Raw genomic sequence first — 24,323 nt, 5'->3', positions numbered from 1 at the left:
GCTAATGATACTAGACATTTTCCAGCGTTGCTTAATTCCGGCGTTGCTTTAATTGCGCGTTTACCCCTAATTAATTATACGCAGGAAATACTGAGCAAAGTCTAGCAAAAAAGAAACAGGTTAGCTGGGATAAAGTGAAGAAAGCGGAGTATGCAGTGATCGGTGATTAAGCTCGACTCGCATGCACCGACTTACGCCTTTCCTTTGCGGCGTGTAGCTGGAGGCGTATCAGCGTAATTATCGGGCCAAGTCATTAGCGCCGTTCCCGGCGTTTCTACCTGCCCCTCGGGCCGCTGATCACCGTAATCTAACAGCCACCGGCCTCATTTGTTCAGCGTAAATATACACAAAGCTCTAGCGCAATTCTTTGGGAAAAAAGAGGGATGTTTTTTGAGCAAGCTGGCGAGCAAGATTGGGTTTTTGTGTCTCATCTGTTTTGTTGCACACCCCCGCCCCCAGTCGAATGAAGGTTTTGGCAGGTAGGCACCTCGATTTCTGACGGTCCCTGGGAAACGGCGTTGGAGGTGTTAATTTGATTTCTGTGGTCTGCTGGGTCTCACTCCTGGACGTGGCGCCCACCCTTTGATCCTACGGCCTTTATCCCTTTCCGCGATTAACCGCAACACCTGTGGTTCGCGTTACGATTATGAACAAACAGCAGCCGTATTTTCTGAATGAAACTTTTTTTTTGCGTTAACGCTGTCGTAAGCGCTATATATGACATGAAACAGGATAGTCTATGAAAATTACCATGGGTACAGGTTTGGATGTTTAACTTTAAAGTGTTCTGGGTGTTAATATACAGGCTATAATATTAACTCTGGTAATTATTTCCTTTAGAAGCTGACAAGTTCAAAAAGAATCCATGTTTTCAATGCGAATTGAGTACATAATGGTGGGTGAGATGAGTCTCTCTTCTGATACTTAAACTGTTTTTATAAATCCCTTCAGTGAGTCAGAGCCGTTTCTGGTTATAATTTCACCTCAGTATTGAACAGCAATCAGTCTTGTGACTCCGTGTCGGTAACCGTGGAGATCCTGTCGCCGCGGTGACTGCATTACCGTTTCCATGGTGATGGCATGGAGCCACATGATGCCCGACTTCTCCAGCTCTGACGAGCGCCAAGACTCGGCCGCCCTGCCCATCTCCACCATCACCCGTTTCTACGGTTCAGCTCCCACCAAGTACTAAGCAAAACATCTCATTCCAGGCAAAGGGAACAGGCGGATTCTCCGGAAATGATCACAATGGACGTGTTTGAAATGCCTGGTGAGCCATGAGTGCACGGCCAGGTGTGATTTTTTTTTTTTAGTTCGTTTAAATACTCGGTTACTGGTTTTAGGGGAGTCTGGTGTTGAGGTGTTTCTGGGACTCCTGGTGCCTCCTGTGTGGTTAGAAGCATTTGTGGTTTACGTGGCTGTGAAGGTGACCGTTCACCACAACCCCTCGCACTCTGACATGTCTGGGAGTCTGGTGGCTGCAGTATTCTCCTCAGCTGCTCCTTGACCAGCTGTTACTCCCAGTCACCCTGTGACCTGTGTGTCTCCTGCATGGCCCGTTCCACAGGGGGTGCCCTGGTCCACGGCACTGACCCTCCATAGGTTTTTATGCCTAAATCTGAGCCATGGGCCAGCAAATCCCCCAGCCTCCCTATTAGGGATGTTATCATCTCAGTAAATGGTCTCATACTAATATCATAGCAGGATTTTTCTTACGTTATTAGGGTTTCCTGTGTCTGTAACCATGACAACTGGCCAGTACACAGCCCCTGTGCGTGCTCGAAGGCTGCTCAGAGGAGTGGTTATTTCTGGCTGCTTGTTTGTCTGGGAAGAAGACTGTGAAGTAGGAAAAGGCCGAGAAAACTGCAAGCCAGCGGGAGGTAACGCACACGGGGGCTGGGATGGAGTTGCTATGGCGACCGATCACCACCCCTCTGCCTCGATCGATGAAAGCTAGCTGGTTCTAATGTGACTGATGACCTTGGTAAGGATGTGTGCAGTCTGCTGGGGGGAGTCTAAAGTGCGGATTTGTGGGTTTGTGTGTGTCAGTAAAGTCTTCGGTTTTGTTGTTTACCTGTATCTTTTAAAGGGGCCACGCGCCCATTTTTACGCACTAATTTTTCGTTTTATTCTTTTGGCCAAAAATGTCTTCTGTACCTGCAACTTTATTCTCTCCACGTAGCAGACTGTAACCCCACAGCTTACTACAGCATTTTCTTGTTTTAAAAAATCATGAACTTGTATGAAATGGGGGGGGGTGTGGCTTTCCAGCCCTGGTCCCTGGTCTATTAAAAGGAGAGACCCCGAGGGAGTGGAGCTTTTAGCAATGGAGGGGAGAGTCACACCTAATAAAGCAGACGCTCCCCCCGGTGCCGGCGGTGGGGGTAAGGAGTGCAGCCTCCCTGCTCCGTACTGCGGTCTTAAGATCATGTGACCTCTTCATCTCGTACCATGTGATTCGGGGGCTCCATCCTTCACCTATCCTCTCGCCCATTATCCTCCACTTCCCCTTTGGAAATGAAGATGTCTGGGATGTTAAATCAGGGTGTGAATTTGTGCATCTGGACCGCAAATGCTACTGAAGAATTCGAAAGCTCTGAAAATGACGGTTCTGAGTCACTGTTGAACCAGCAACCCTAAACCATTTTATTATTATTATTATTATTATTTTATTATTATTATTGTAATGTGTAAGTTTATTTAATGGAATATCTCTTCTGGCATTCTGAGGCATCAGTCCTTGCTTCATCAGTCCTTAGACAGAATTTCTTGCTCATGTCACTGATGCACTTGTGCTTATTTATCCTCTTTCACAATTATTCAGAGCCGCAAGGCTCCAAAAGGCTCTTATCTAATTTTAGATAATAACGACGGGATCATTCTATCAAAAGGGGATCTTTTGAATGATAAATGTAGCCCTCTGCAGTGCCTCCTGATGTCCCTTAGACGCGACGAGCTGTTTCCTTGGATCTCTCGCAGCCCGTGCTGAGTGACGGATCGTCTTGTCTTTCTCCATTTCTCAGCATATCAATCCTCCATCCTCTCTTCCTACGCGCCGACATATTAAAGCCATTTGTATCCATCTCCGGAAAAAAAAATCTATTTCTCTTGTAAAATATATATAGAAAAAGGGGTAAATTTGGAATTAAAAATTTTACAAAGACACTATTTTCATTCAGTGTCATGAGCCTGTTATACATTAATGCTTAATAACACACGCACTGAATACCGAACCTCCTGATTTAAGATGTTTTAGTGTGACTCCTATAGCTGGTGCCATGGTTACAGTGAATTTGCCTGAGTAAACATCATAATGATTCCATGCCTGTACCCCTCCCAGGGTCCCTGTGGTGATCCAAAGCCTGCCCCTTCAAACATCGCCCCCCTCCCCCCAGGCCTGCAGGTGTGTCCTTCAGCTAATCCTTGCCAGGGTGACCTTGAGATCCAAGCCGAAAGAGAGTGTTTGTTTTTTGTTCCTTCCTTCCATCCCTCGTCCATCTCTGCTGGTCATGCCCCCCAGCCCCTGCCCTCCTCTATCCTGTCACACCATCAGTACATGTGAGCCGTTAATAGCAAAGGAAACCCCCCCCCCCACCCCCTCACACTTCCACACAGTGTAGAAGATCCGCCGCTTGTGACATTACGAGTGTAGCCGAACAGCACAGAGGGGTGTGTCCTCCCCTACCCCCCCATGCTCTCGTTCTCAAATGTTTTGTTAATGTGATTAAATATTTAATACATGTAGTATGATTGTATGTATTGTATATGACTTTTAAATGAATTTTTGAATTTTATGAGATGCCACTCATTTCTGTCTCTTTCTGACGTGACGTCGGATGCGACTGTTCAGGGTGGCTGCTGCAGCAGGCTGGCTTCTGACAAATGACCGCGTTTGGCTGAATGTCTCAGGTATGCAGTGAGGACCTTTACAGACGCACTTTGCTGGTTTAGCACTAGAAGTGGGTAGCGTTTGCCGTCACTGTGCCGCATTCTTCCCGGGGGAGAAGTTTGTGAGGTTTTTATGGCGTGTGGGAACTGACCAGAGGGGGGACTCTGGCCAGTAACACCAGCAACACCAGTAAGACCAAGCAGCCTTTTAGTGTATGGGAGCCCCTTCAGCTTCCAGACTGTTCCATGTCCCAAACATATTCTTATGAAATCTGTGTAGGATCCACTATAGAGAATTAATAGACCTATTTATCACTAGTCAAATGTTTATGAAGACTCTTGCTTCTTAATTTATGTCTGCCATGCCCCCCCCCCCCACATCCACCTGCTGACCCGGAATTCGATTCTGATCGAACCATGATAATCTCAAGTGTCCACACAATACTAGCAACTATGTACCGCTCCAATAACTGATATTAGCCAAGAATCCTTAAAGTTTGATTGCACTCACTAAAAAGTGGACAAAACACTGCGATGCAGTTGATCATGTTCTGTCTGCAGAGCAACTGTATTTATGGAGAACTGCTAACGCTCTTGGAATAGCCAGAGGAGAACTATGAGAACAGTTAGCATAGGCTAACAAGACTCTTTCTGTCATCACATTACACTGTTAAAGATATTTAGTATGTGTGTGTGTGTGTGTGTGCGCGCGCCTGCTGTGAGATCACAAGCTTAAAACCTGTTATCTAGGCATATATTTCAGGAATTTTGCATGCCTTTCTTAGCTGAGTGACTTCTGAATTTAATGCCCAGCTAAAGGTCAGATCTTCCTGAAGTCAGCTTCGAGTCTTATCAGCTTCTGGCAGGAGCTGGGTGCTGATTTCTGACGTCTTTGGAAAGGATGGATCCACAAAGGGTGTCAGATGTTCTGCTCCAGGGCGACGATTTCGACGCCTGACAAGCTCATGTGAGTTATTTGCATTATTGTTGCCAGTTGATGTGCCAGTGAGTCCGACTTGCCAATTCACGAAATCTGACCCAGATCCACGGGTCATAAATATTCCGCTTTTTATATACCAGGCGATTTGGCATCGACAAACTTTTTGCATATCATACAAAAGTAGGAAGATGAGTGCATCCTTAAATATGCCCAATGCCAGTCTACCCATTAGATGAATGAAGTGGCTGCCCCCCCTCAGCAAGCTTGATAGATAAAATATCAAAATTCTGGTGCTAGTTATATACCTGTTAGTCATTCAATGCACTTGACAGCTGCATGCTTGTAATGTGTTCCCTGTCTCACTGGTATGTCCACTAAAAACGTTGTGCGAGATTTCACATGAAAGCACAGTAACAGTCTGAAAGCTGAGTACATTGCAGGCAGGAGCACCTGAGCTGCCAGTGAGAGCAGTTTTATTCTGGGATGTTTCTGTGAGCTGCTGTGATGCTCACAGTGCCAGTGCCTGGGGCTGCTCTGGAAATGTCTGGGGGTGGAGCTGTGTGTGAGGGCGGGGCTGGATCCATGTGGGGGCGGGGCTGAAGCCTTGTGGGGGGCGTGGCCAGGCGGGGTTGGGCATGGCCCAGGCAGACAGGATAGCTAATGAAGTGCTCACGTGCAGCCCTGCTAACGAGACACTCCTAACGAGGGCCAGTGCGAGGCCCTATCCAGCTGGCGTTAATGAATTGCCTGGTTCCAGCACCGTCTGGCAGCATCCCTCCCTCGCCGGACGGGGCGAGGTAACGAGGCAGAGCGAGCGGCACCAACTCTGTGATGTCATCATCATATGTGTTCTCAATGGCCACACATTAGGTTAAGTCACTTTAATCAAATCGTCCCAATTACAGACCATCATAGTCGGAGAGCCAGATGTGCTACCACCGGTCAGTCGCCGAAGGCGATACCTCAAGCCAAGGACAGGAATAAATTGAGACGGAACAGCCAGGTCCACCAACAGAGATCAGAGAAAAGAACTAACTTTTTAACTTCTAGTTAATTCCTAACAGTGCATCAGACCCTTTGGCACAGAACGTACCTGCCAGAGGCTTGGTGGTGTTCACTGTGAAGGTTGTTTTTGCTTGTAGCTGTGGTTGATATTCTGCTACTCAGAGGTGGTAGTGATGGTTAGCATTAACTTCAGTGTAGTGAAATAGTCGTGGTAGTAGAAGTGGAAGAAGAATTAGCATTATGATGGTGGTGATGGTATTGGAAACAGCAGCAGCATCATCAGTAATAGGGCAGTGGTGTTGGGTCAGAGATCGACTGCTGCTTCTCTTCTGGTATCATTCCTGCCATCTCACAGTCAAGCCGTTACTTCTTACAGGAACCGCTGTCGTCGTCATTCGGACAGTAATAAGTCTGACCAGCTCTCTTAGCGGCTCCTGTCTTCGTTGAAGCAGACGACTCAACGGAGGCTGAAGGTCGAGTAGCTCCTTCTCCAGCCTTCTTTGAAGAAGGGGCCGTTCAGCCAGAATTCCGCAGGCTGTGTTTTCTTTTGCATTCTGGATATAGCTAGTTTAATTCATGCCAGACTTGGGTGAGAAACTCCCAACCCAAATATTTATGGAAAGCCTCTCAGCTTTGGATCTCTGGGCCTGAAGAACCGGCCAGATCGTTCTGAACTTCCTTAAATATCACACTCCATGCTATTACCCTGCAAATCCCCCCACAGAGTGTGCCTTTGTTTACGCTCCGATGTGCCGTCAGAGTGAGAATTCGCTCCCCTGCGTGATATTTTGGGTTCTGCTCCCCCAGATGAGCCTATTCCCTTGAATGGCTGTTACACAACCCAAATGGGATCTTCCTCAGCTCCCCGCATCCCGAGTGACGCTGCAGAGAATACAGGATGCTAATTCAGGCCGACCCTGCTGCGTGCTGCATGTCTCACGTGGAGAGATTACAGCCTCCGCCTTGGAAGACGTCGCACAGAGGGAGTGGGGTGTCGGGTAGTGCTGTCACTCTCGATGCGGTGTCCCTCGGAGTCGACAGGCAGAGCGACTCTCCTCTTCCTGGGGAGGAACGAATGATGCTGAAAATGTTTCACCGCAGCCTGGTTATCACTTTGACATGAAGATGCCCCCCCCGACTGAGATAAATGACCCTGTCCACTTACCTGGGTGCAGGATGAGAGTGGAGTTGGGGGGGTTTATAGATGTACTCACCCCCCTGGTCCCTGGACTGGCACTGGTCACAGTTGTCTTTTTCCACATCTTTATCCTGACACTGTAGTACATTACATGCACGTTGCTCTCGCATGTACATCAAGCCTTGTCTGCAGCCCCTTTTCACACTGTCCTCTGTTTTGCATTTTTAACAGCGTATAAGCAATAGAATCAGACAAAACATGACCCCCACACACACACACACACACACACAGCTCCACCCCTGAGAAACTGAAGGCTCTCTGTTACAGGAAAACCATGAAGAGGTCAGATGCACGTGCAGGATAGACTCTTCATGTCCGAAGCTCATATTTAATCCTGGCGAAATAATGCAGTGGGTAACAAGCCTTAATCTTTGATCTCGGGCTGAGAGGTGAGGTTACTGATGAGGTTGTGAACATCCACCCCACCCTAATAGAGGGGGGGGGCTGATTCACTGAGCCGGAGACTAGGGTTGAGACAGAATTATCTGGGTGCCAAGAAAGATGCATTTATTTCCCCTAAAATGTCACCTGTTGATCTGCTGGGAAGGGGTGGATGGCGGTTGCTGTTGCTAAGGGAAACAGGCTATTGCCAGAAAGGACTCAACTATTTTTATAACCTTTTTATGTGACTAATCGCTTGTGATAGAGAATTGGACTTGAATCCTGCAAAGGAAGGCAGACTTGCTGCAGCAGTGGTTTTTATGGAGACTTGGGTGTCAGCGAGCCCCTCGATTATGGCGGGAACCTCAAGCTTCACGGGAGCGGAGCGGGCGATCATGTGCAGGCTGAGGGGACCTGAGGGAAGGCTGTCCTCTGCCTTCCATTTAAAGTTTTACTTTGTTCTTAAGTCTATGCCTGGTCTGGCCCCATCTTCTGTATCAGATCTAATCAAATCCCTTGAGTCATAGCTGCTTAAATATTCCAAGGTCTCGACTAAAACTGAAAGATGGTACATTCTCAGTTCCCATCCCCCTCTCTATGGTAAACAGGCCACATCAGTCACTGCCTTTAAATCTGCTCTCAGAACAGGATGAGATGCTGTACCTCTGGTGTAGTTGGTCGTTTTAATTTATTTTTTACTTTATTTTATTTTCTGTCACTTTCTTCCTGTTGCTATTTAACTCAGGCCATCCATACTTTTGTATATTTTAGCACTTTGGTGTTTGCTGCCGTCTTGAAATGTGCTTTATACATAAATTTTACTTTGAAAAACATAAAATTAATAAATAAGAATGATTACACAAAATTACAAATGATTAAAAAAAAATAACCATATACATCAAATTTCAAAGGTGTATGTGCAGGTTGAAACACGGCCCCTCTAGCTATAGGCAAAGCACCAAGGGCCCCCCAAGTTAGGAACTCAGGTTTCTTGGTGGGGGGGGGGGGTCCTCAAGTAACACTCCACATAGGGCACATAGGGTCCCCCCTCCTAGTCTGTCAATTCCTATAGCTACAGCTGTATTATAGAACGAATAGTACACACCAGTTGTTTATTTTTAGCATTTTATTCTGGATTATAATAAGCAGCGATTTGTGTAATAAGTAGTGATTATGGCCTTAATGTGATGTTAGAGAGAATTAGACAGTGCCCCCCAGGAAATGCGGTGTTAGAGAGAATTAGACAGCGCCCCCCAGGAAATGAGATCATAGCTGTGAGAGCAGCGCCGTGATTGATGTGGAATTGAGGCTTCGTCCGACTTCATCATGGCAGCCGTAGCTAAATGCGCTTACATGCTTCATCAGGTGACGTAGTTCATATTTCAGCTGGAGCACCGGAGGGGGCTGATTCAGGGGGTGGGGGGGGGGGGGGTTTGCTGGCTTAGTGATGCTGACTCCTGTGGGCGACCAGAGTCACATGATCGCAGCATCGAGCAGTGAACAGAGTTTCATCTTGCATGTTCTATTTTCAGGGATGGGGGGGCGGGGTGGTGAGGACACAGCACGACAAAGGATGGCTGTGAAAAGAAACAGAAAATGGCTCTTTCGGGGGCGGGGGGGCATGCAGGAGCACTCTATAGGACAGCAGTGGCCCACTCACCACACATGACCAATACATCTGAACACACCAGTTTAAACAAAGCACTGGGAGCAAGAGACAGGTGACCCCCCCCCAAGGACCCCCCCCCAAGGACCCCTACACTGACTGTTCCAGCCATTTGTCAAAGTGCCTTTTCAATGCAGCCGCACACACTGTTCTAGATGAATCCGGCTAGGTCCCGGAAGCAGCGCCCTGGAAGAGCAGAGAGTCCCACGGGATTCCTGATCTCGCTGCATTAATGTGCTGCGGAGGAGTTTCACCCTGACACCAGCGAGCAATTATCTCACAGGCGAGGGACGGCCGCATGCTGCCGCTCTGTGCATGGACCTCTGCATGCTGCTGACAGCGGCACGTATGGCGTGTGCAGAAAGTCCATCTCAGCCTTCGGTTTGTGATGGTTTTACGCAAACCTGCCTTCGCCGTAGGAGCCGAACGACCTTATTGGCGTGTAAACTCAACACGCATCCACACTTTGGAAAAAGACACGGACCAGGTTACGGCCGCGCATGCTGACCGAGATGTAGGGGGCGCTGTGGCGGTATGAGGCACGGCTGGGAGGAAGGGAGTCCCTGGGGTGACGACAGCAGGAAACAAAGAGCTGTGCATAGCAGACATATGCTGAGAAGGCAAATAAAGGCAGGATTTATGTGAGCGTGGGGGGGGGGGGGGGGGATGTGTGTTAGGGCTGTATGAGCATTCAGCTGCGGGGTTGCGGAATGTCATCCTTAATGCATATTTTCATGCGTAGGGAAATTTTCTGTAAAAATGCTTATTGTGCCGTTATTGTGACGAGAAGCCGGCTGTCCTATTGGGGAATTTACACGCGATTAGATGGTACTGAAAGTGATGATGGGAATGGATGAGCGTGGGAACTGACACGTGTGATTATGACGGCCATCTTCGAAGACGGTGGGGGGGGGTTGCACAGTTTGCACTGTACTTAAAGTCAGCCCTGTAGTCATAAATAATCTGGAGTGGGGGCTATCCAGCATCCCTACTAATAGGTCCCTTTTGGTCAGTGATTTTGCTGATTGGGGGGGCGGGATGGATCCATTTTGGTAGATTTTCCTGGGGGGGTGTGATCCCTCTGTAGATTTTGTAGGTCGGGGGAGTGGGGTTGAAGTAAATTTTGGGGTGGGGTGCAGTGGGTGGTTATTATTTTACTACCTGCCTAATTTTGTACGTGTGTGTGTGGGGGGGGGGGGTCAAACCTGTAATTTTACTACACAGCTGTACAGTGCAAAACAGAGGGTGTGAAACAGGGGGGTGCTGCCCATAGGGGTTTATATACACAGTGCAATGTGCATGTAATGCACTACTGGCATCCCCTGCATCGTCACATCGCAGTCGCATGCACTGCAGTCGCATGACCTGACCCTGCAAGTGTGGGATTTGGGTCTGGTTCATGTAAATCCAGATCAGTTTCCCAGGCTGTTGACCACATCCCAGGGGTAACATCACCCTGAATCCGCCATTCGTAGCAGATGGATGGCCACCCACCCCATTAGCAGCAGAATCCGCACGTGTGACTGGAATAGCAATATTGTCATTAAGGTTTCAGTACAAATTCACACAATGACCTGCTTTCGATGTTAAACTGCATGACCCACTAAAATGTAAACCTACATATGTACATGTGGGAGATCTTGGAACAAATGAACTGGTCTATACCAGTGTCTCCCAATCCAGTCCTCAGGGAACCAGAGAGAGTGCATGTTTTTGCTTCCTCCAAGCTCTCGGCCAGACAGTCCACACTGGGAGCTGGGAGGGAGCAAAAATATGGGCTGTCTGTGGGTCCCCAAGGACACCAGCCTGTCCCAACATCTCACTCTAAATGAAAAGGTATTAATATGAAGCTGACTGAGCCTTAGCTGTTATAGCAGCCTGTACTCTTCTGGGAAGGCTTTCCCTTAGGTGTTGGAACATGCTGGTAGAATTTGCTGCCATTCAGGTTGGGTATCCATGCTGGGCGATCAGGTCCCTGTCTGTGAGCTTGTGTGGCCCCCACCTCGCAGCTGAACTTGCTCCCAGATGTTTCCTCTTCACAGTCACATCACTTGTTGACCAGGACAGCTCTAGCAGGACAGAAGTGTGGGGATCCGACTTGCTGGAAAGGTGTCCAATGGTGTCCAATAATGGTGCTGGGCTGGCTAAGCTCTCCTGTACGACCCCCCCCCCCCCCCCCCCCCATTCTGCTGCCATTGATGCTGCGGATTGCAGGGCTGAGTTCTTAATTATACACCAGTATTTCAGTGTGGTTTATGTGGGCAACTCCTGCAATTACTACGGCTGTCCCAATACTTTTGTCCATATGGTGTAGAATACGTCTCTGCTGGGATAACTGTACTTTAGCCAGTGATGTCAGCCTGTAAATGTAGTAAATGTAAATCAGTCTAGCACTTTGGTCTCTTACATAACCGCACCATAACCGCACCATAACCACACCGTAACCCACTAGGGTGAGATTGTTGCTTTCGGAAACTCATCTAACAGTGAACGTGATTCATACTGAATGTAGGGAGTGACAAAGGCACCTCTGGTCCTCTCCCACAATGAGTCCTACCTTCCTGCCTGGATAATGCTTCTTTGAAGACCACAGCTTCATCGTACAGTAATTCCATTAAAATTAAGGGGGAAGAGGTCACCGTCAAAGACACAACCGTCCAGCTGTGGTGGGTTTTAAAAGCAGCTCCTTGATCTGGAATGTCGAAAGCGGACACACTGAGCGCTGGTGCATTTTTACGAAAGCGTCTTATCACCTTGATTGACATGCAGCACGTGAAGAAGCTTTTAAAAGTCAAGCTCCATTGCTTTTAATTCCTGACAAGGACCTGACATTCTGCTGGCATTTAACGAGCAGTCCTGGCTGCAAACCAGAGCCTCCGTCTTCGTCACGTTAAACACGGCAGACAGACGTGATCAGCGAATGCTAACAAGGAGACGGAAAGTTCCAGAGAACACCTCAAGCGCCTACTTGCTGCAGTATGACCTTGAAAGAGTGGAGAGTGGTAAGTCACACATGTCTTGGTATAGTAACGGTAAAATGACCTGCACCTCCAAGAACAGATCACACCTCAATGCTTAAACTGTTTAGCAAACCATGGTAATGCTGTGGACCGGTATGACGGGCCTCCCTATATCCATGCAGTCCTGAATCAAAGGAGAGGACTGGCTGGGGGCTGAATCCATCTCCATGTCAGTCCCAGCATGCATTTCCTCGGATCCAGTAGCGTGTTTCATTATTTGACATCACTTCCTTTGTTAAGATATAGATAGACAAGTTGGTTGTTTATGGGCTATTACATTTTAATATTCCTTCTGTCATGTGGTTTTGCATCTAACTGGGAACTATGGGTCAGTGCATCCAACTCAGGGTGTTAAAAGCCACACCTGCCTGGGGGTGTGTCTTATGCAAATCACGCTTCACTAGTTAAGCGGCAGCAGTAGTGGAAAATCAAACTTAAGAGATGGCAGATCTTTGCCCTGTAAAGGTAAACTGTGCAGTGTTTTGGTAGGTGGTGTGGGACCCATTGCTTTCTCCCAGTCTCCTCCAATGGTCGCCCTTCGGCTTGGATGTTGATGTTCTTGTAAACAAAGACTGATTTCAGTATCTTTTTTTCTCTCATAAATGTGACTTTATGTACTCTGGTCTTCCAGCCCCAAGTCTGTGTGACTGAAACAGGTTTGAGCCCCTGGTGTCAGGGTTAAAAATAGCAGGCTAGCTAAGCGGGGCGTCTCAGCAGAGATGGAGACCAAGACAGGTGGAGACCGACACACCCAGGGAGAAGCTACATTGATTTTTCATGTGCGTGTGTGGCTTTGGAATTCTGTCATCTCGTGGTCATCTCTCTGAATATGAGTCTGACAAATTCCTTCAGCTCAGTAGTAAAAGAACCACAGACTGAACTCAGGGTATATATATATATATACATATATATATACATATATATAAGTGTAGTCCAGCCGGTGTCAGGTGACTCCAGCAATGGCGCAGTAGTGAAGTCCATACACCGATATACCCGCGTGCTTCTTGGCGCAGTTCCCGGCATGCTGTAGTCTTCTCGAATAAGATTGTCGGCCTGAGCTCTCGTACTGTAGTATCACCATATGAATCCTAAATTACTTTGCGTAAAAGCATCGAAATGTAATCTCAGTCTGCATCAGGCGACCTGAGTGCCTAAACGTGGCTTCATTAATAAAAACAGCATTTTCTGACTCAGGACGGGAGCATCGTGAGTGCAGACAGCGTGAAACTGAGTAGATATTGGGCTGCGAACGTGAATCGTGGATCGTTTTTCTTTGATTAAATATGCAGCAGGGAGAACACAAAATCCGTGTCTGTATTTACGTGCCAGTTTTAAGTAAAAATCACTCCCGGAAATTCTAACTTTATAAATTCATCCCCATTACCCACGTGAAACAGTAAATTTTTTTTTTTTAAATCAACAAACCACAAGACGAATGTTCCATATATCTAAAATGACTCCATTGCAAATGTATTTTGTCCTGTCGCTTGTACACAAAAAAAGTCAAAATCTCTGCCCCTTATTCAGATCTATTTCAGCATTGTTCGATTTTGCTGTTAGGGTATGAAGACGGCTGAGCTAATACAAAATTAAGATATTTGTAAATGTTTTCTGCGGTCATCATGCACTAATTAATTCTACAATGATGCTTAAAATACCAACCGTTCTGAAAAAAAATCGGCTGAAAAAAAATCATGGTATGCATAACTAATATTTTGATTACATTACTACTTAACAGCATTTTATTAATTAGTTATTTCGCTGAAGGTTTCACAGTTGGAGAGATTGATCGACTTTACATAATGCTGCGGTATTGCCCCCTACTGGTAGGAACACGTATATACACGCAAAGCACCAGGCAAACCACGATGGCGATGGTGTAATAAACCCTCCACACATGTTCAATAACAAACTGCTACGTTACCCAGTAAAAGTCCCTAAAACATTCTGGATAAATGATGCATAGCTTGAGGCAAATTCATTTGACATTCTTAATGTTTTTAATCATGGCTTTAAAAAAAAGGATTAAGGTTATCCACAGCTGGACAATCTGCCTAGTGCCAGCAGCCCCTGTGGTCCATCCAGTCATAAGTGAGAAGCTCAGTCCGCATCTGCTTCCTGTCACCATGGGGGGAGTCCACAATGGAGGTGAGCTCAGCTCCATGCTCAGGCATAAAGCTCCTTCTTAAGACCAGCGCCGAGTGCTCCTGGTACCAGTGGGACTCCTTGGCTCCTCCCTCAGCGTGCTGTTTGGCTCCAGCCTGCTTTTCACTAGGTACTGTCTGTGTCACTGGCCACGCCCCCTGTCTCCTACCTCTACATTACTCATGGCTCTGCCCTGCTCTGCTCTGCTCCAAGGACTGCTGACTGCTACGGCTGAATTACCAGAGATCATATGTTAGCTAATTCCTGAGATACCTGTTCTATCACTGGCTTTGTATTGCCATTATTCTGTGCTTATTTCTGGCACATTTCTAAGCAATTCAGCGCCTCTTGCTTCATTTTCTTTTGGATGCCTCACTGCGCTCTCAGATCCCTGTGAGATCTTATCGAACATGCACAACTTTATTTTCTGTAGGCGAGTGACTGAGTGCTGTGACAATTTTTGATAGTCTGATTACGGTCCGTTTCCTCCAATTACACTCTTTTTATCAGGCATATTCGAAGGTACCTTGACACACAGGACCCCTGGGTGCCGGTCCAGGTAGCCCATCCGGTAGAACCGACTGTGCTTACTACTGTTTGTTTTTGGCTACGCTGGTGGAGGATTGGAGCTGAAAACCCAGTCAAAAAAGAGTGTGCGCACTGTCAGGAAAAAAGTACTCATTTGTACCTTGGAGGTACAATTTACCTATAGGTAAATGTTGAATTTATTAGCAGCAATCGATTTGCAATGAAACAACTTAGCATTTTAAATGCAGCATGATATACATTGATTGACTGTGACCACGCACGTGAGAGGGTATCTACCGGGAAATAGTTGGCCAAAATGATTGTGCCTGTCGATACCTCATTAGATTCTCACCAAGAGGTTGATTAGAGGTCTGCATGTTTAACAAGATGCCTGACTATACGGAATGAGCTATGTGAAATAAAATCGTCAAACAGCTTTATTTTGATATTCTCAGGCATTACCGATGCCTGACACACGCAGGACTGATCTCCGCACGAACACAATGCGTCTTTTCACTGACTCTTTCTGTAAAGGTGATCTGGACGGGGCCCAGTTCTGCGTCGCTGCTCCCTTTCCGCCTCTAGGCCGTTTCTGTGGGTGTGTCCTGAGCAACTCCAGCAGGCCTAATTGAATAACTGGTTTTCTCTTTTACTGGTTAAAATCAATGGGACGTGGTTTATAATATGGTCTTTCTGTACGAGTGACCAAGGCGATGGGTTAGTAAGGCCTTGTTATAGAGCGGGGTGTGCTGCAGAATGCCCGTGACCCAGAGGTGGAGATTTCAGGTCCAGAAAGTACAAATCCAGACCAATATTTTGTTTCAACCAACCAGTTGAGTATAAAGAGTCACAGTCACAGAGTCCTCAACTGGTTGGTTGAAACAAAAACCTGGTCTGGATTTGTACTTTCTGGACCTGAAATCTGCACCTCTGCCGCGACCCCAGTATGTCCTTCCGGTGTGAGACCAGCCATCATAGTACCTGTTCGACAGAAAGCAGTCGAAGACTTTTTAAAAAATGAATGTGACTTGAATTTGCAGGATCAGGGTAAGCAGCTTTTCCGGGAAAGCTTTTTAGATCACGGCCTCTGGTTTTTAAGCCGATCTGTGCACAGACAATGTTGAACCGGCTTGCCCTGAGTTCCTTGCCTCCCCCTGGTGGACACAGCTTGCCTAGGGAATCGCCTATGTCACCTACAGGGCGGCCAGCCCCGCATATCTGGACTATATTTTTAACCCTAAATATTTTTTTTTGCGTTGAAGGTGTCATCTTCTGCATACACAAAACTATGAGAAATAAGACATCTTGAGCAAATAAGTCCCACCAATCAAGACCTTAGGCAAGTAAATGAAAGACATAAAAGAGGAAACACATTGTAAGCTGCAGTCTTGCTTGTACAGCTACCCCTGCCCTCCCATGATGTTATAAACAGCTGCTCTTCTGCTGGTACCTAAGTACAGCTAAAGTGGCAGCCCTCATTGAACCTCACACTGCTGTAAACACATTTATTTCTCAAGACTTCAGCTGGCATTGAGGAACCAACACAAACTGCACTTTCCAGTTCTGTAACTTATTCTCCATAATTAATAGCAGTTCGTTTGATGAAGAATGTGATATTACACATTCGTTTCATTTTGGTTATTTGCTTATTTGTTTTCCCTTGCGTATCAGTTTTGTTATTGAAAACCGAGAGTCCCTTCTCCCATGACAGCCTAGGAAAGGTGTGTGCAAGAACTATTTTAAGCCCACAAGTTTATGCTCTGAAACAGAATAATGCTTAAATACGTTCATGTTCATATTTCAGACACCCAACCCAAATGAAGACCCAGCAGCAACTGCAGTAAGCAATTTGCATTTACCGTATAGGCCAGACTCCTGCCCCCATAGATCGACATCCCACCACCCCCGTAGATCAACATCCCCCCGCCCCCATAGAATTTATCAGATACTAGTGACCCGACTGCCCCATTTGGAGGAATAAACTGTCCTGTTTTTTAGGCTCATATTTTTCAGCAACAGAGGTCCCTCATGTCATGGTCGACGCTTTTTCTACATGCTATGTCCCTGTTTGGCCAGCAGGTGTTGCTGGCCATCCTCTTCCCCCCTCACTGTCTTGTAGCACTTCAGCTCTAGTGTGTTTTCGTTGTTTTCTAAATTGCTGCATAGCTTAGCGGGTTGACTGTGTAGCCCAGAAACTGTTAACTCTCTGACTAGGAAGCTGGACAGAAGCCAGCCTCACCTGTTGTGTTGTTTTTATTGGTTTTTCGGTGTTTATTTTTTTCTACTTGATTCTCTGTCGTAGGTTTGCCCTTTTTGTTTTTTTTTTTTTGTTCCTACTTATTCATCCCAGTGTGATATTCCCACTTTGTGCTTTGTTAGCGTTCCCTAGTTCTGTGTTTGTTATTATACAGTTACTCCACCTGTTGCCTGTTTCCCAGTGCTTGTGTTTAATTGTGCATCTCACTATCCTGCACCTTCCGCGATTGGTTGGTTGTTTTATGTTCTGCACCTGCCCATCCTCATAAGTCAAAGTCAAGGTAAACTTTGTCATTCGGACCATACAATTCGAGAATGCATAGTAGAACGAAATTGCGTTTCTCCTGCCTCAATGTGCAAAACAAAACAAATTACTCCAGGCTACACACAATAGAGAACTACACGGAGACTACTATTCAGGACAGAGGTAAAAGTTGCACAGAGTAAATAGTTCTCAATGTTAAAAGGTATAAGTCCAGTTATCAGTGTATTTAAGTGCTTCCCCTTGTTTTACTCCTTAGTGAGTCATTGTGCTTTGTTGCTTTCTGTTATGCTGTTGTTACTCCTACTTCTGTTCCCGGTGTTGCCGGGTTCCTTTTATATATATATATATTTTTTTTTTTTTTTTTTTTTTTTTAAGTTTTCTCATCTTTAATTTTGATCCCTTTTATTTCATGGTTTTCCATTGGCGTTCAGATTTTTGTTAATTAATCCATTTCTTACCGCTTATCCGGGGTCAGCTCTTGGAGACAGCAGTCTAAGCAGGGATGCCCAGACCTCCCTCTCACCAGCTCCCTCCTCTGGCTCCACCGGGGAATACCACTGTGTTCCAGGGCCATCCGAGAGATATAATCTCTCCAGGGTGTCCTGGGTCTCCCCGGGGCCACCTCCTGATTGGACATGCCCGAAACACCTCCCCAGGGAGCCGTCCAGGAGGTATCCTAGATGCCCAGACCACCTCAACTGGCTCTGTTCACTATGGAGGAGCAGCGACTCTACTTTGAGCTCCTCAATAGCCTATATAATGCCGTGTCGGGCACCCCTGTATACGGGCTATACAGTGCCGACGTCGGGCACCCTGTATACGGGCTATACAGTGCCGACGTCGGGCACCCTGTATACGGGCTATACAGTGCCGACGTCGGGCACCCCTTGTACGGGCTATACAGTGCCGACGTCGGGCACCCCTCGTACGGGCTATACAGTGCCGACGTCGGGCACCCCTCGTACGGGCTATACAGTGCCGACGTCGGGCACCCTGTATACGGGCTATACAGTGCCGACGTCGGGCACCCCTCGTACGGGCTATACAGTGCCGACGTCGGGCACCCCTCGTACGGGCTATACAGTGCCGACGTCGGGCACCCTGTATATGGGCTATACAGTGCCGACGTCGGGCACCCCTCGTACGGGCTATACAGTGCCGACGTCGGGCACCCCTCGTACGGGCTATACAGTGCCGACGTCGGGCACCCCCATGTACGGGCTATACAGTGCCGACGTCGGGCACCCCCATGTACGGGCTATACAGTGCCGACGTCGGGCACCCCCATGTACGGGCTATACAGTGCCGACGTCGGGCACCCCCATGTACGGGCTATACAGTGCCGACGTCGGGCACCCCCATGTACGGGCTATACAGTGCCGACGTCGGGCACCCCCATGTACGGGCTATACAGTGCAGGTATCGGAGCACCCCCACGTATGGGCTATACAGTGCAGGTGTCAGAGCACCCCCGCGTATGGGCTATACAGTGCCGACGTCGGGCACCCCCATATATGACCTATACAGTGCAGGTATCGGAGCAACCCCGCGTATGGGCTATACAGTGCCGACGTCGGGCACCCCCATATATGACCTATACAGTGCAGGTATCGGAGCAACCCCACGTATGGGCTATACAGTGCCGACGTCGGGCAGCCCCAGGGGCGCCGCTAGCAATTTTGGGCCCTATGACAAAATATGAGGTTGGGCCCCCCAACCACACCCATTCAGATCTCTGGGGGCCCCTAAAGGGCGTGAGCCCTTAGAATTGTCCCAACTTTCCCCCCCTTAGCGGCGCCCCTGGGCAGCCCCATGTATGACCTATACAGTGCAGGTGTCAGGACACCCCTGGTATATCTACCCATCTTTCTTGCAGCCCATTCTCCAGTAAAGGGCAGCAGAGCCTCTAGTATGTATTGTAATATAATCCGACGGATGGATGGTGCTTCCCTGAGACCTGTGCATTTCCATGATATGCAAATTGGATCTCTGAGCTTTAATCACATGAAGCTGTCCCTCGTCATTTTCTGAAGAATCTGTTCTGCTAGACTTTGGGCCTGGATGGAAAGCCAGAATTATCATTTGGTATGTGAGAGCAAACCGAAATGTCTTTCAGAATGGATGATTAAAATCCATGGGCTGTGGTAAAAAATGCGTGTAGTGTGTCTACACTGAAATGCCAGACATCAAAGCGGAAACGAAAGTACAGCCAGTTAAAAAACAGATCCTGCCCTATTTCACTGCTTAAGCGGTAACCGCGTACAGGAGTGATTAATCCGAAGGATGAATAGGGAAAATTCTGGGGAACATGCATGAAGACGGTCGATCTCGTCCTCGCCGTCAGGGGGTTGAATCACTCAAACTGTGCGCTGCTGTTTGCCTTTTTCTGAAAGGGAAATGGCTTTTCTCCACACGCTGTGAGGTTAACCGCTTAGTTACCCGGCAGAAGAGAAGTTGGGCCTTAAGTGTCTACATGACATTGAATATGTATTAGCAGGCATATCATTAGCATAAGTATGGAGTTTATTACCTTTTATGTACAGGATTCAGATGTAGGAAAGTGTTTTACGATCAGCTGTTTTTGCAATTTTCTGTCCTCAGCCATGTAAGAAGCATAGTTGCATATTTAAAAAATGCTTTCAGTCAAACACCTTTAATATCTGAATTAATGAGACGGTAAAATTGAATGGATTTAAAATGTAAGTTAAGTAAAACCGTGGATCTGCACGATGAAATTGTTTTAACCTTGTTAAGCAGCATATATGTCTCTCGAATTTTATTATTCTGTTATATTAGCCCTTGATAAAAAAAAAGCCGTTGGGCAAATTTTAAATATAGCTGAAATTAACACGCGAATATCACTTTGCGTGAATATGTGCTTTGGTAATGCGTCTAACTGGATAGTTGTGTAGCAATTATAGTCTTTTATTGTACGTGGTGATGAACAGGCAAGGGAATTGGATCAAATGGCTTCTTATGTTACATTTGAGCAGGTATTCTTTCACAGCATTTCATTGCAAAGGAATTTATAGTTTTGTGTGCCCTCCCCCCACCCCACCCCGTACCAGTTCCGTGTCTGCGGGTAAGAGCCGTCAAGCCGCGTCGTCCTATGGCAGGAAACTACAGCACGTAGACCGCACGAAGCGGAGAGGCGGACACTTCATTCACCTTTTTCTTGGACCGATCATGGCCACTCGAAGGCGAGATGGACTAAACGATCGGTCCGTGCGGTTAGCCGACGGTGCGGAGCCGGATGGGAGCCGGCAGCCGGCACCGTGCGGCGGTGCTGGAGACGTAAAGGAGCCCGTAGGAGCGCTGCCACCCTGGATGCGGTTGTATTTTTACGGGATGCACGGAGTCACGCTGGACGTCATCCTGTCATCGGCGCGCACTTTCCTGAAGGACAATGATTTCAGACTGCTGGGCTTCTCCTCGCCTTACTTCTGTGTCCTGCACTCCATAACGCATTTCGCGCTTGAGAAAGTATATGCACAGAAAAGCAGCTTTCGGAGAAGCCCTCTCGTTTTCCACTGTATCTTCTACCCCTCGGTGTACATTGGACTGCAGATTTTAATAGGGAATCCGACTGCGCATACGGATAGCTTGTCGGCGACGCAGATTGCTATTCAGTACATCATCGCACTATATTATTCTAAGGTATTTTACAGGACGATCACACGCCTCCAGTACCACCCCCCCGGGCATGGTGCGCTGACAGAGAAGCGGGACTCTGAGCAGGGGTTGCCTGGCGCCCTGCGCTTCGCCTTCTTCGGCATGCACGGCTTTCTGGATGAGGTGCTGTTCACCTCCATGTGCAACCTGATGGAGAGACCGGAGCGGAGCGTGGGCGGCCACACGTCGCTGTGGTCCTTTCTGATCTACGGCAGCTGCGGCGTGGTGGTGGAGCAGCTCTACGTGCACCTCCACCTGGAGCGCGGGTGGAGCGCGCGGAGGAGGCTCCCAGTCTACGTCTTCGTCATCTACTCCTGGGAGCTGTGCTGGGGACTGGCGCTGCGCCACTACGGCGCCTGCTCCTGGGACTACACGCACTACCCGCTCAACTTCATGGGGCTCATCACCTTACTCTACCTGCCCGGCTGGATCTTCCTCAGTCTCTACCAGGACGTTCTGTCCAACGTCTTGATGCGTGTGGGGTTGTGTGCCAAAGAGGTGACGCCTGCAGGGACGGGTGTTAAGGAGAAACCAGCACATGATATAGCCTATTAAGTGATGCTGTAATAATATGAAACCAATGTAGCTGTAAGCACAGCTCTAAAACACGTTTACGGTGTGTCTTCTAATAATTTGCAGACTTTATACCATACAGCCCGACGGTGCTTTTTAAATTGATAATTCTGAATATTGCATTTTCCATTTTTGGACCCTCGATATGCTGTAATTTTGGACACTGGACGCGTTCAGATAGACCTATGTGATAGACCTCAAACGGTAGATCACGGTAGCATTAAAAGCGATGTGCGGATTTTTCTAATCCCTATGTCAAAGATCCATAGGCGTCTTGTAGCTATATATAAATATCTCCCAGTGTCCTAACCATATGTAGCAAAATAAACACAATTGGTGCCAAATTTCGTTTTTCTTGTCATGCAGCTACAAAAAAAAAAAAAAAACTGGCTGGAGGTGAAGCCCTTGCTGTTCACCGCTTTTCTGAAACAAACGCAATGTGCGTTAATAATATGGATACGATACGCATGACGGGCAGACCTTGCGGAGGTGGGCGCGCCGTTTGCTGGCGCCGGTTCCCGGGGCTCAGGGACAGGGCAGCATGGAACCGTGCCACGGACCGTCCTTCGTGTTTACCGGCGTGCTTTTCGCGCGTGAAAAGGGCACAATTAACCGCATTATTGCTACTTTTATAAATGGGATTTTTCGTGGTGTAAAGTCACGCGTATCTGATTCTAACTGCCTAATCCTGATGGAGTTTTGAGACTTACGGTGGACCAAACCAAAAGATATTTCAGCCTCACACTGTGATGTTAGTAGTTTTAAATACATGGTCTGTTTTTTTCTGCAGAGAATAGAAGCAGAAATTCAACGATTCGTTGTTTTAAACAATGTTTTAAACAAGGATTGCAAAATCCTTTTTTTTTTTTTTTTTTGCATATCTAAGCAGTATCTTGCACTGTTGTATCTCTCTGGGCATGGTTTAATCTTTGTACCATCATTCAGGGTATTGCTTGGTGCTCTAAATGTATTTTATTATGGAATGATGTCAATCAGTTTGATAATGTATTTTTTTCCTCAGGCCTTGACGTGGAGGCAATAAACTTGTCTGGAAAAAACCAGACCCAAATCTCCTAATGTGCTCTTGTAATTACCTGGCCTCTTTCATTAATCATACACGTCTACATTGTAGTGTATGGTAAAAGATTAACAGGTTGATCTGTGGACCCAGCTTATAAGAAGAGACGGCCAGCCCATCCAGGAAACGGAGTCATCACTGATATCGTGAAGCTACTTCCGGAATGTTCCAGCGGATTGTTGCTAAGGTAACCAGTGCACGCCCTAGCGATGGCAGCACAGAACAGAGCCAGTTGCTATTTAAGGGGTGTGGGCCCCTTTTCCTTATTAGGGAAGAAAGCGTTTGCCTATCGCAGTAAACACCCTTGCAGTCGCTGAGTATTTGTCCTGCTTGGTGCCATGATTAGTAATCCAGGAAATTAGGTAACCTCTTTGGATGGCGTCCTGGTGGTCATTAAAGGCCGACACTTGGTTTGAAGCCGTGATTCTTAAACGGACACTGAAGTAACAGCTGAAACGCGTGCTGTCTGTTCTTTAGCTGCTGGTGTAAGTCGTAATTAAACCACCAGAGGTGTGAAATAGTTTTGATTCCTGCACATTCCCAGTCAGTTTCTAGCTGGACGCCGTCTGCCAGTAACTCTCTGCCATTCTTTGTTTGCACTAACCCATGCAACGTTTGTCTCCATATTATTCTGTTATTTTTAGACCGGACTTTCCCCCACAGTCACTGTCAATCTGTTCCCATGGCTTCACAGGCCTACCAACGTTTTAATACTGAAATTTCCCAAAGTCAACACCTCCTATGGCTGTGGACGGGGATTTATGGGACATAATTCAAGATTGGACCAGTGTCTCTCAGCCTGGTCCTTGGGGACTCCCAGTCGGTCTGTGTTTTTGCTCCTTTCCAACTTTGCTAGAAGGGAGCAAAAATGTAGACCGTCTGGGGGTCCCCGAGGGGCAGGTTGATGGGTATTGGTCAAATCCACTGCTTAACTTGGTGGGCTGTCCCATTAGTGCTGCTTGGGGTAGCACTGTACCCCAATGCATTTAAATGGCTTTAAAGTAATTTCCTATCCAAATACTGAAACATGGACAAAGAAATTTTTGTTTTATTTTGAAGAATAAATTCTGGTTGGATCTCAGTTTTTCAGCCACATTTATTCTGGGTTAGAATTCCTGGATATTCCTGATGCTGTAGATGTATAGTTAAGAGACTGTAAGATACTCAAACTTGTGCTTTTTATAACAACAAGCCCAGGGGAGTGCGCGAGTGAGACAGATTCCAGTGGTTTAGAAAATAAATTATATACCAAACGTCTTTTTATATGACCCATGAACATGCCATGTATTCAGACATGGATAATCTGTTTTTTATTGTATGTTCTTTTATATGCATTTCTTACATCCTCTCTCACTCTCTCCTGTCCAGCTGGGCTGTAAATGTACTAGGACCTCAGGTGTGTGTGTGTGTGTGTGTGTGTGTGTGTGTGTGTGTGTGTGTGTGTGTCGGGGAGGTGTCATGTATACATTACATTTTGGTGACAAAATGTCCCCACAATGTGATAAAAACTTATTATTTTGTTTTTGTTGGGACCATTTTTCTGTCCCCAGAAGGTTAAACTTTGTTTTATAAAAACCTGTGACTGCAATCAAAAAACTGAAAATGCCAAAATCTTGTGTTTTGTTTGCCTGTTTATTGTTAAGGTTAGGGCCGGGTAGGGGTGCATCTTGGCTGAACATTGCGGTCACCTGTTCCAGATTAGCCACCA

At 47.0% G+C, this 24,323-nt stretch overlaps 1 protein-coding gene across 1 annotated transcript; it reads left to right on the top strand.

Moving 5' to 3' along the window:
* The first annotated feature begins 409 nt into the window (after window positions 1-409).
* Window positions 410-22,610, top strand: tmem229a (transmembrane protein 229A). The gene is made up of 5 exons (XM_049009392.1): window positions 410-479; window positions 3,341-3,403; window positions 3,851-3,909; window positions 4,702-4,855; window positions 20,361-22,610. Exons 4-5 carry the CDS (start codon window positions 4,812-4,814, stop codon window positions 21,517-21,519), a joined length of 1,203 nt encoding a protein of 400 aa, XP_048865349.1. The 5' UTR covers window positions 410-479; window positions 3,341-3,403; window positions 3,851-3,909; window positions 4,702-4,811; the 3' UTR covers window positions 21,520-22,610.
* The last annotated feature ends 1,713 nt before the right edge of the window (window positions 22,611-24,323 follow it).

The sequence above is a fragment of the Brienomyrus brachyistius genome, chromosome 3, assembly GCF_023856365.1.
Source record: "Brienomyrus brachyistius isolate T26 chromosome 3, BBRACH_0.4, whole genome shotgun sequence".
Classification (NCBI taxonomy): Eukaryota; Metazoa; Chordata; class Actinopteri; order Osteoglossiformes; family Mormyridae; genus Brienomyrus; species Brienomyrus brachyistius.
The sequence above is the reverse complement of the archived record's forward strand: the minus strand, read 5'-3'. Positions and strand labels throughout refer to the sequence as shown.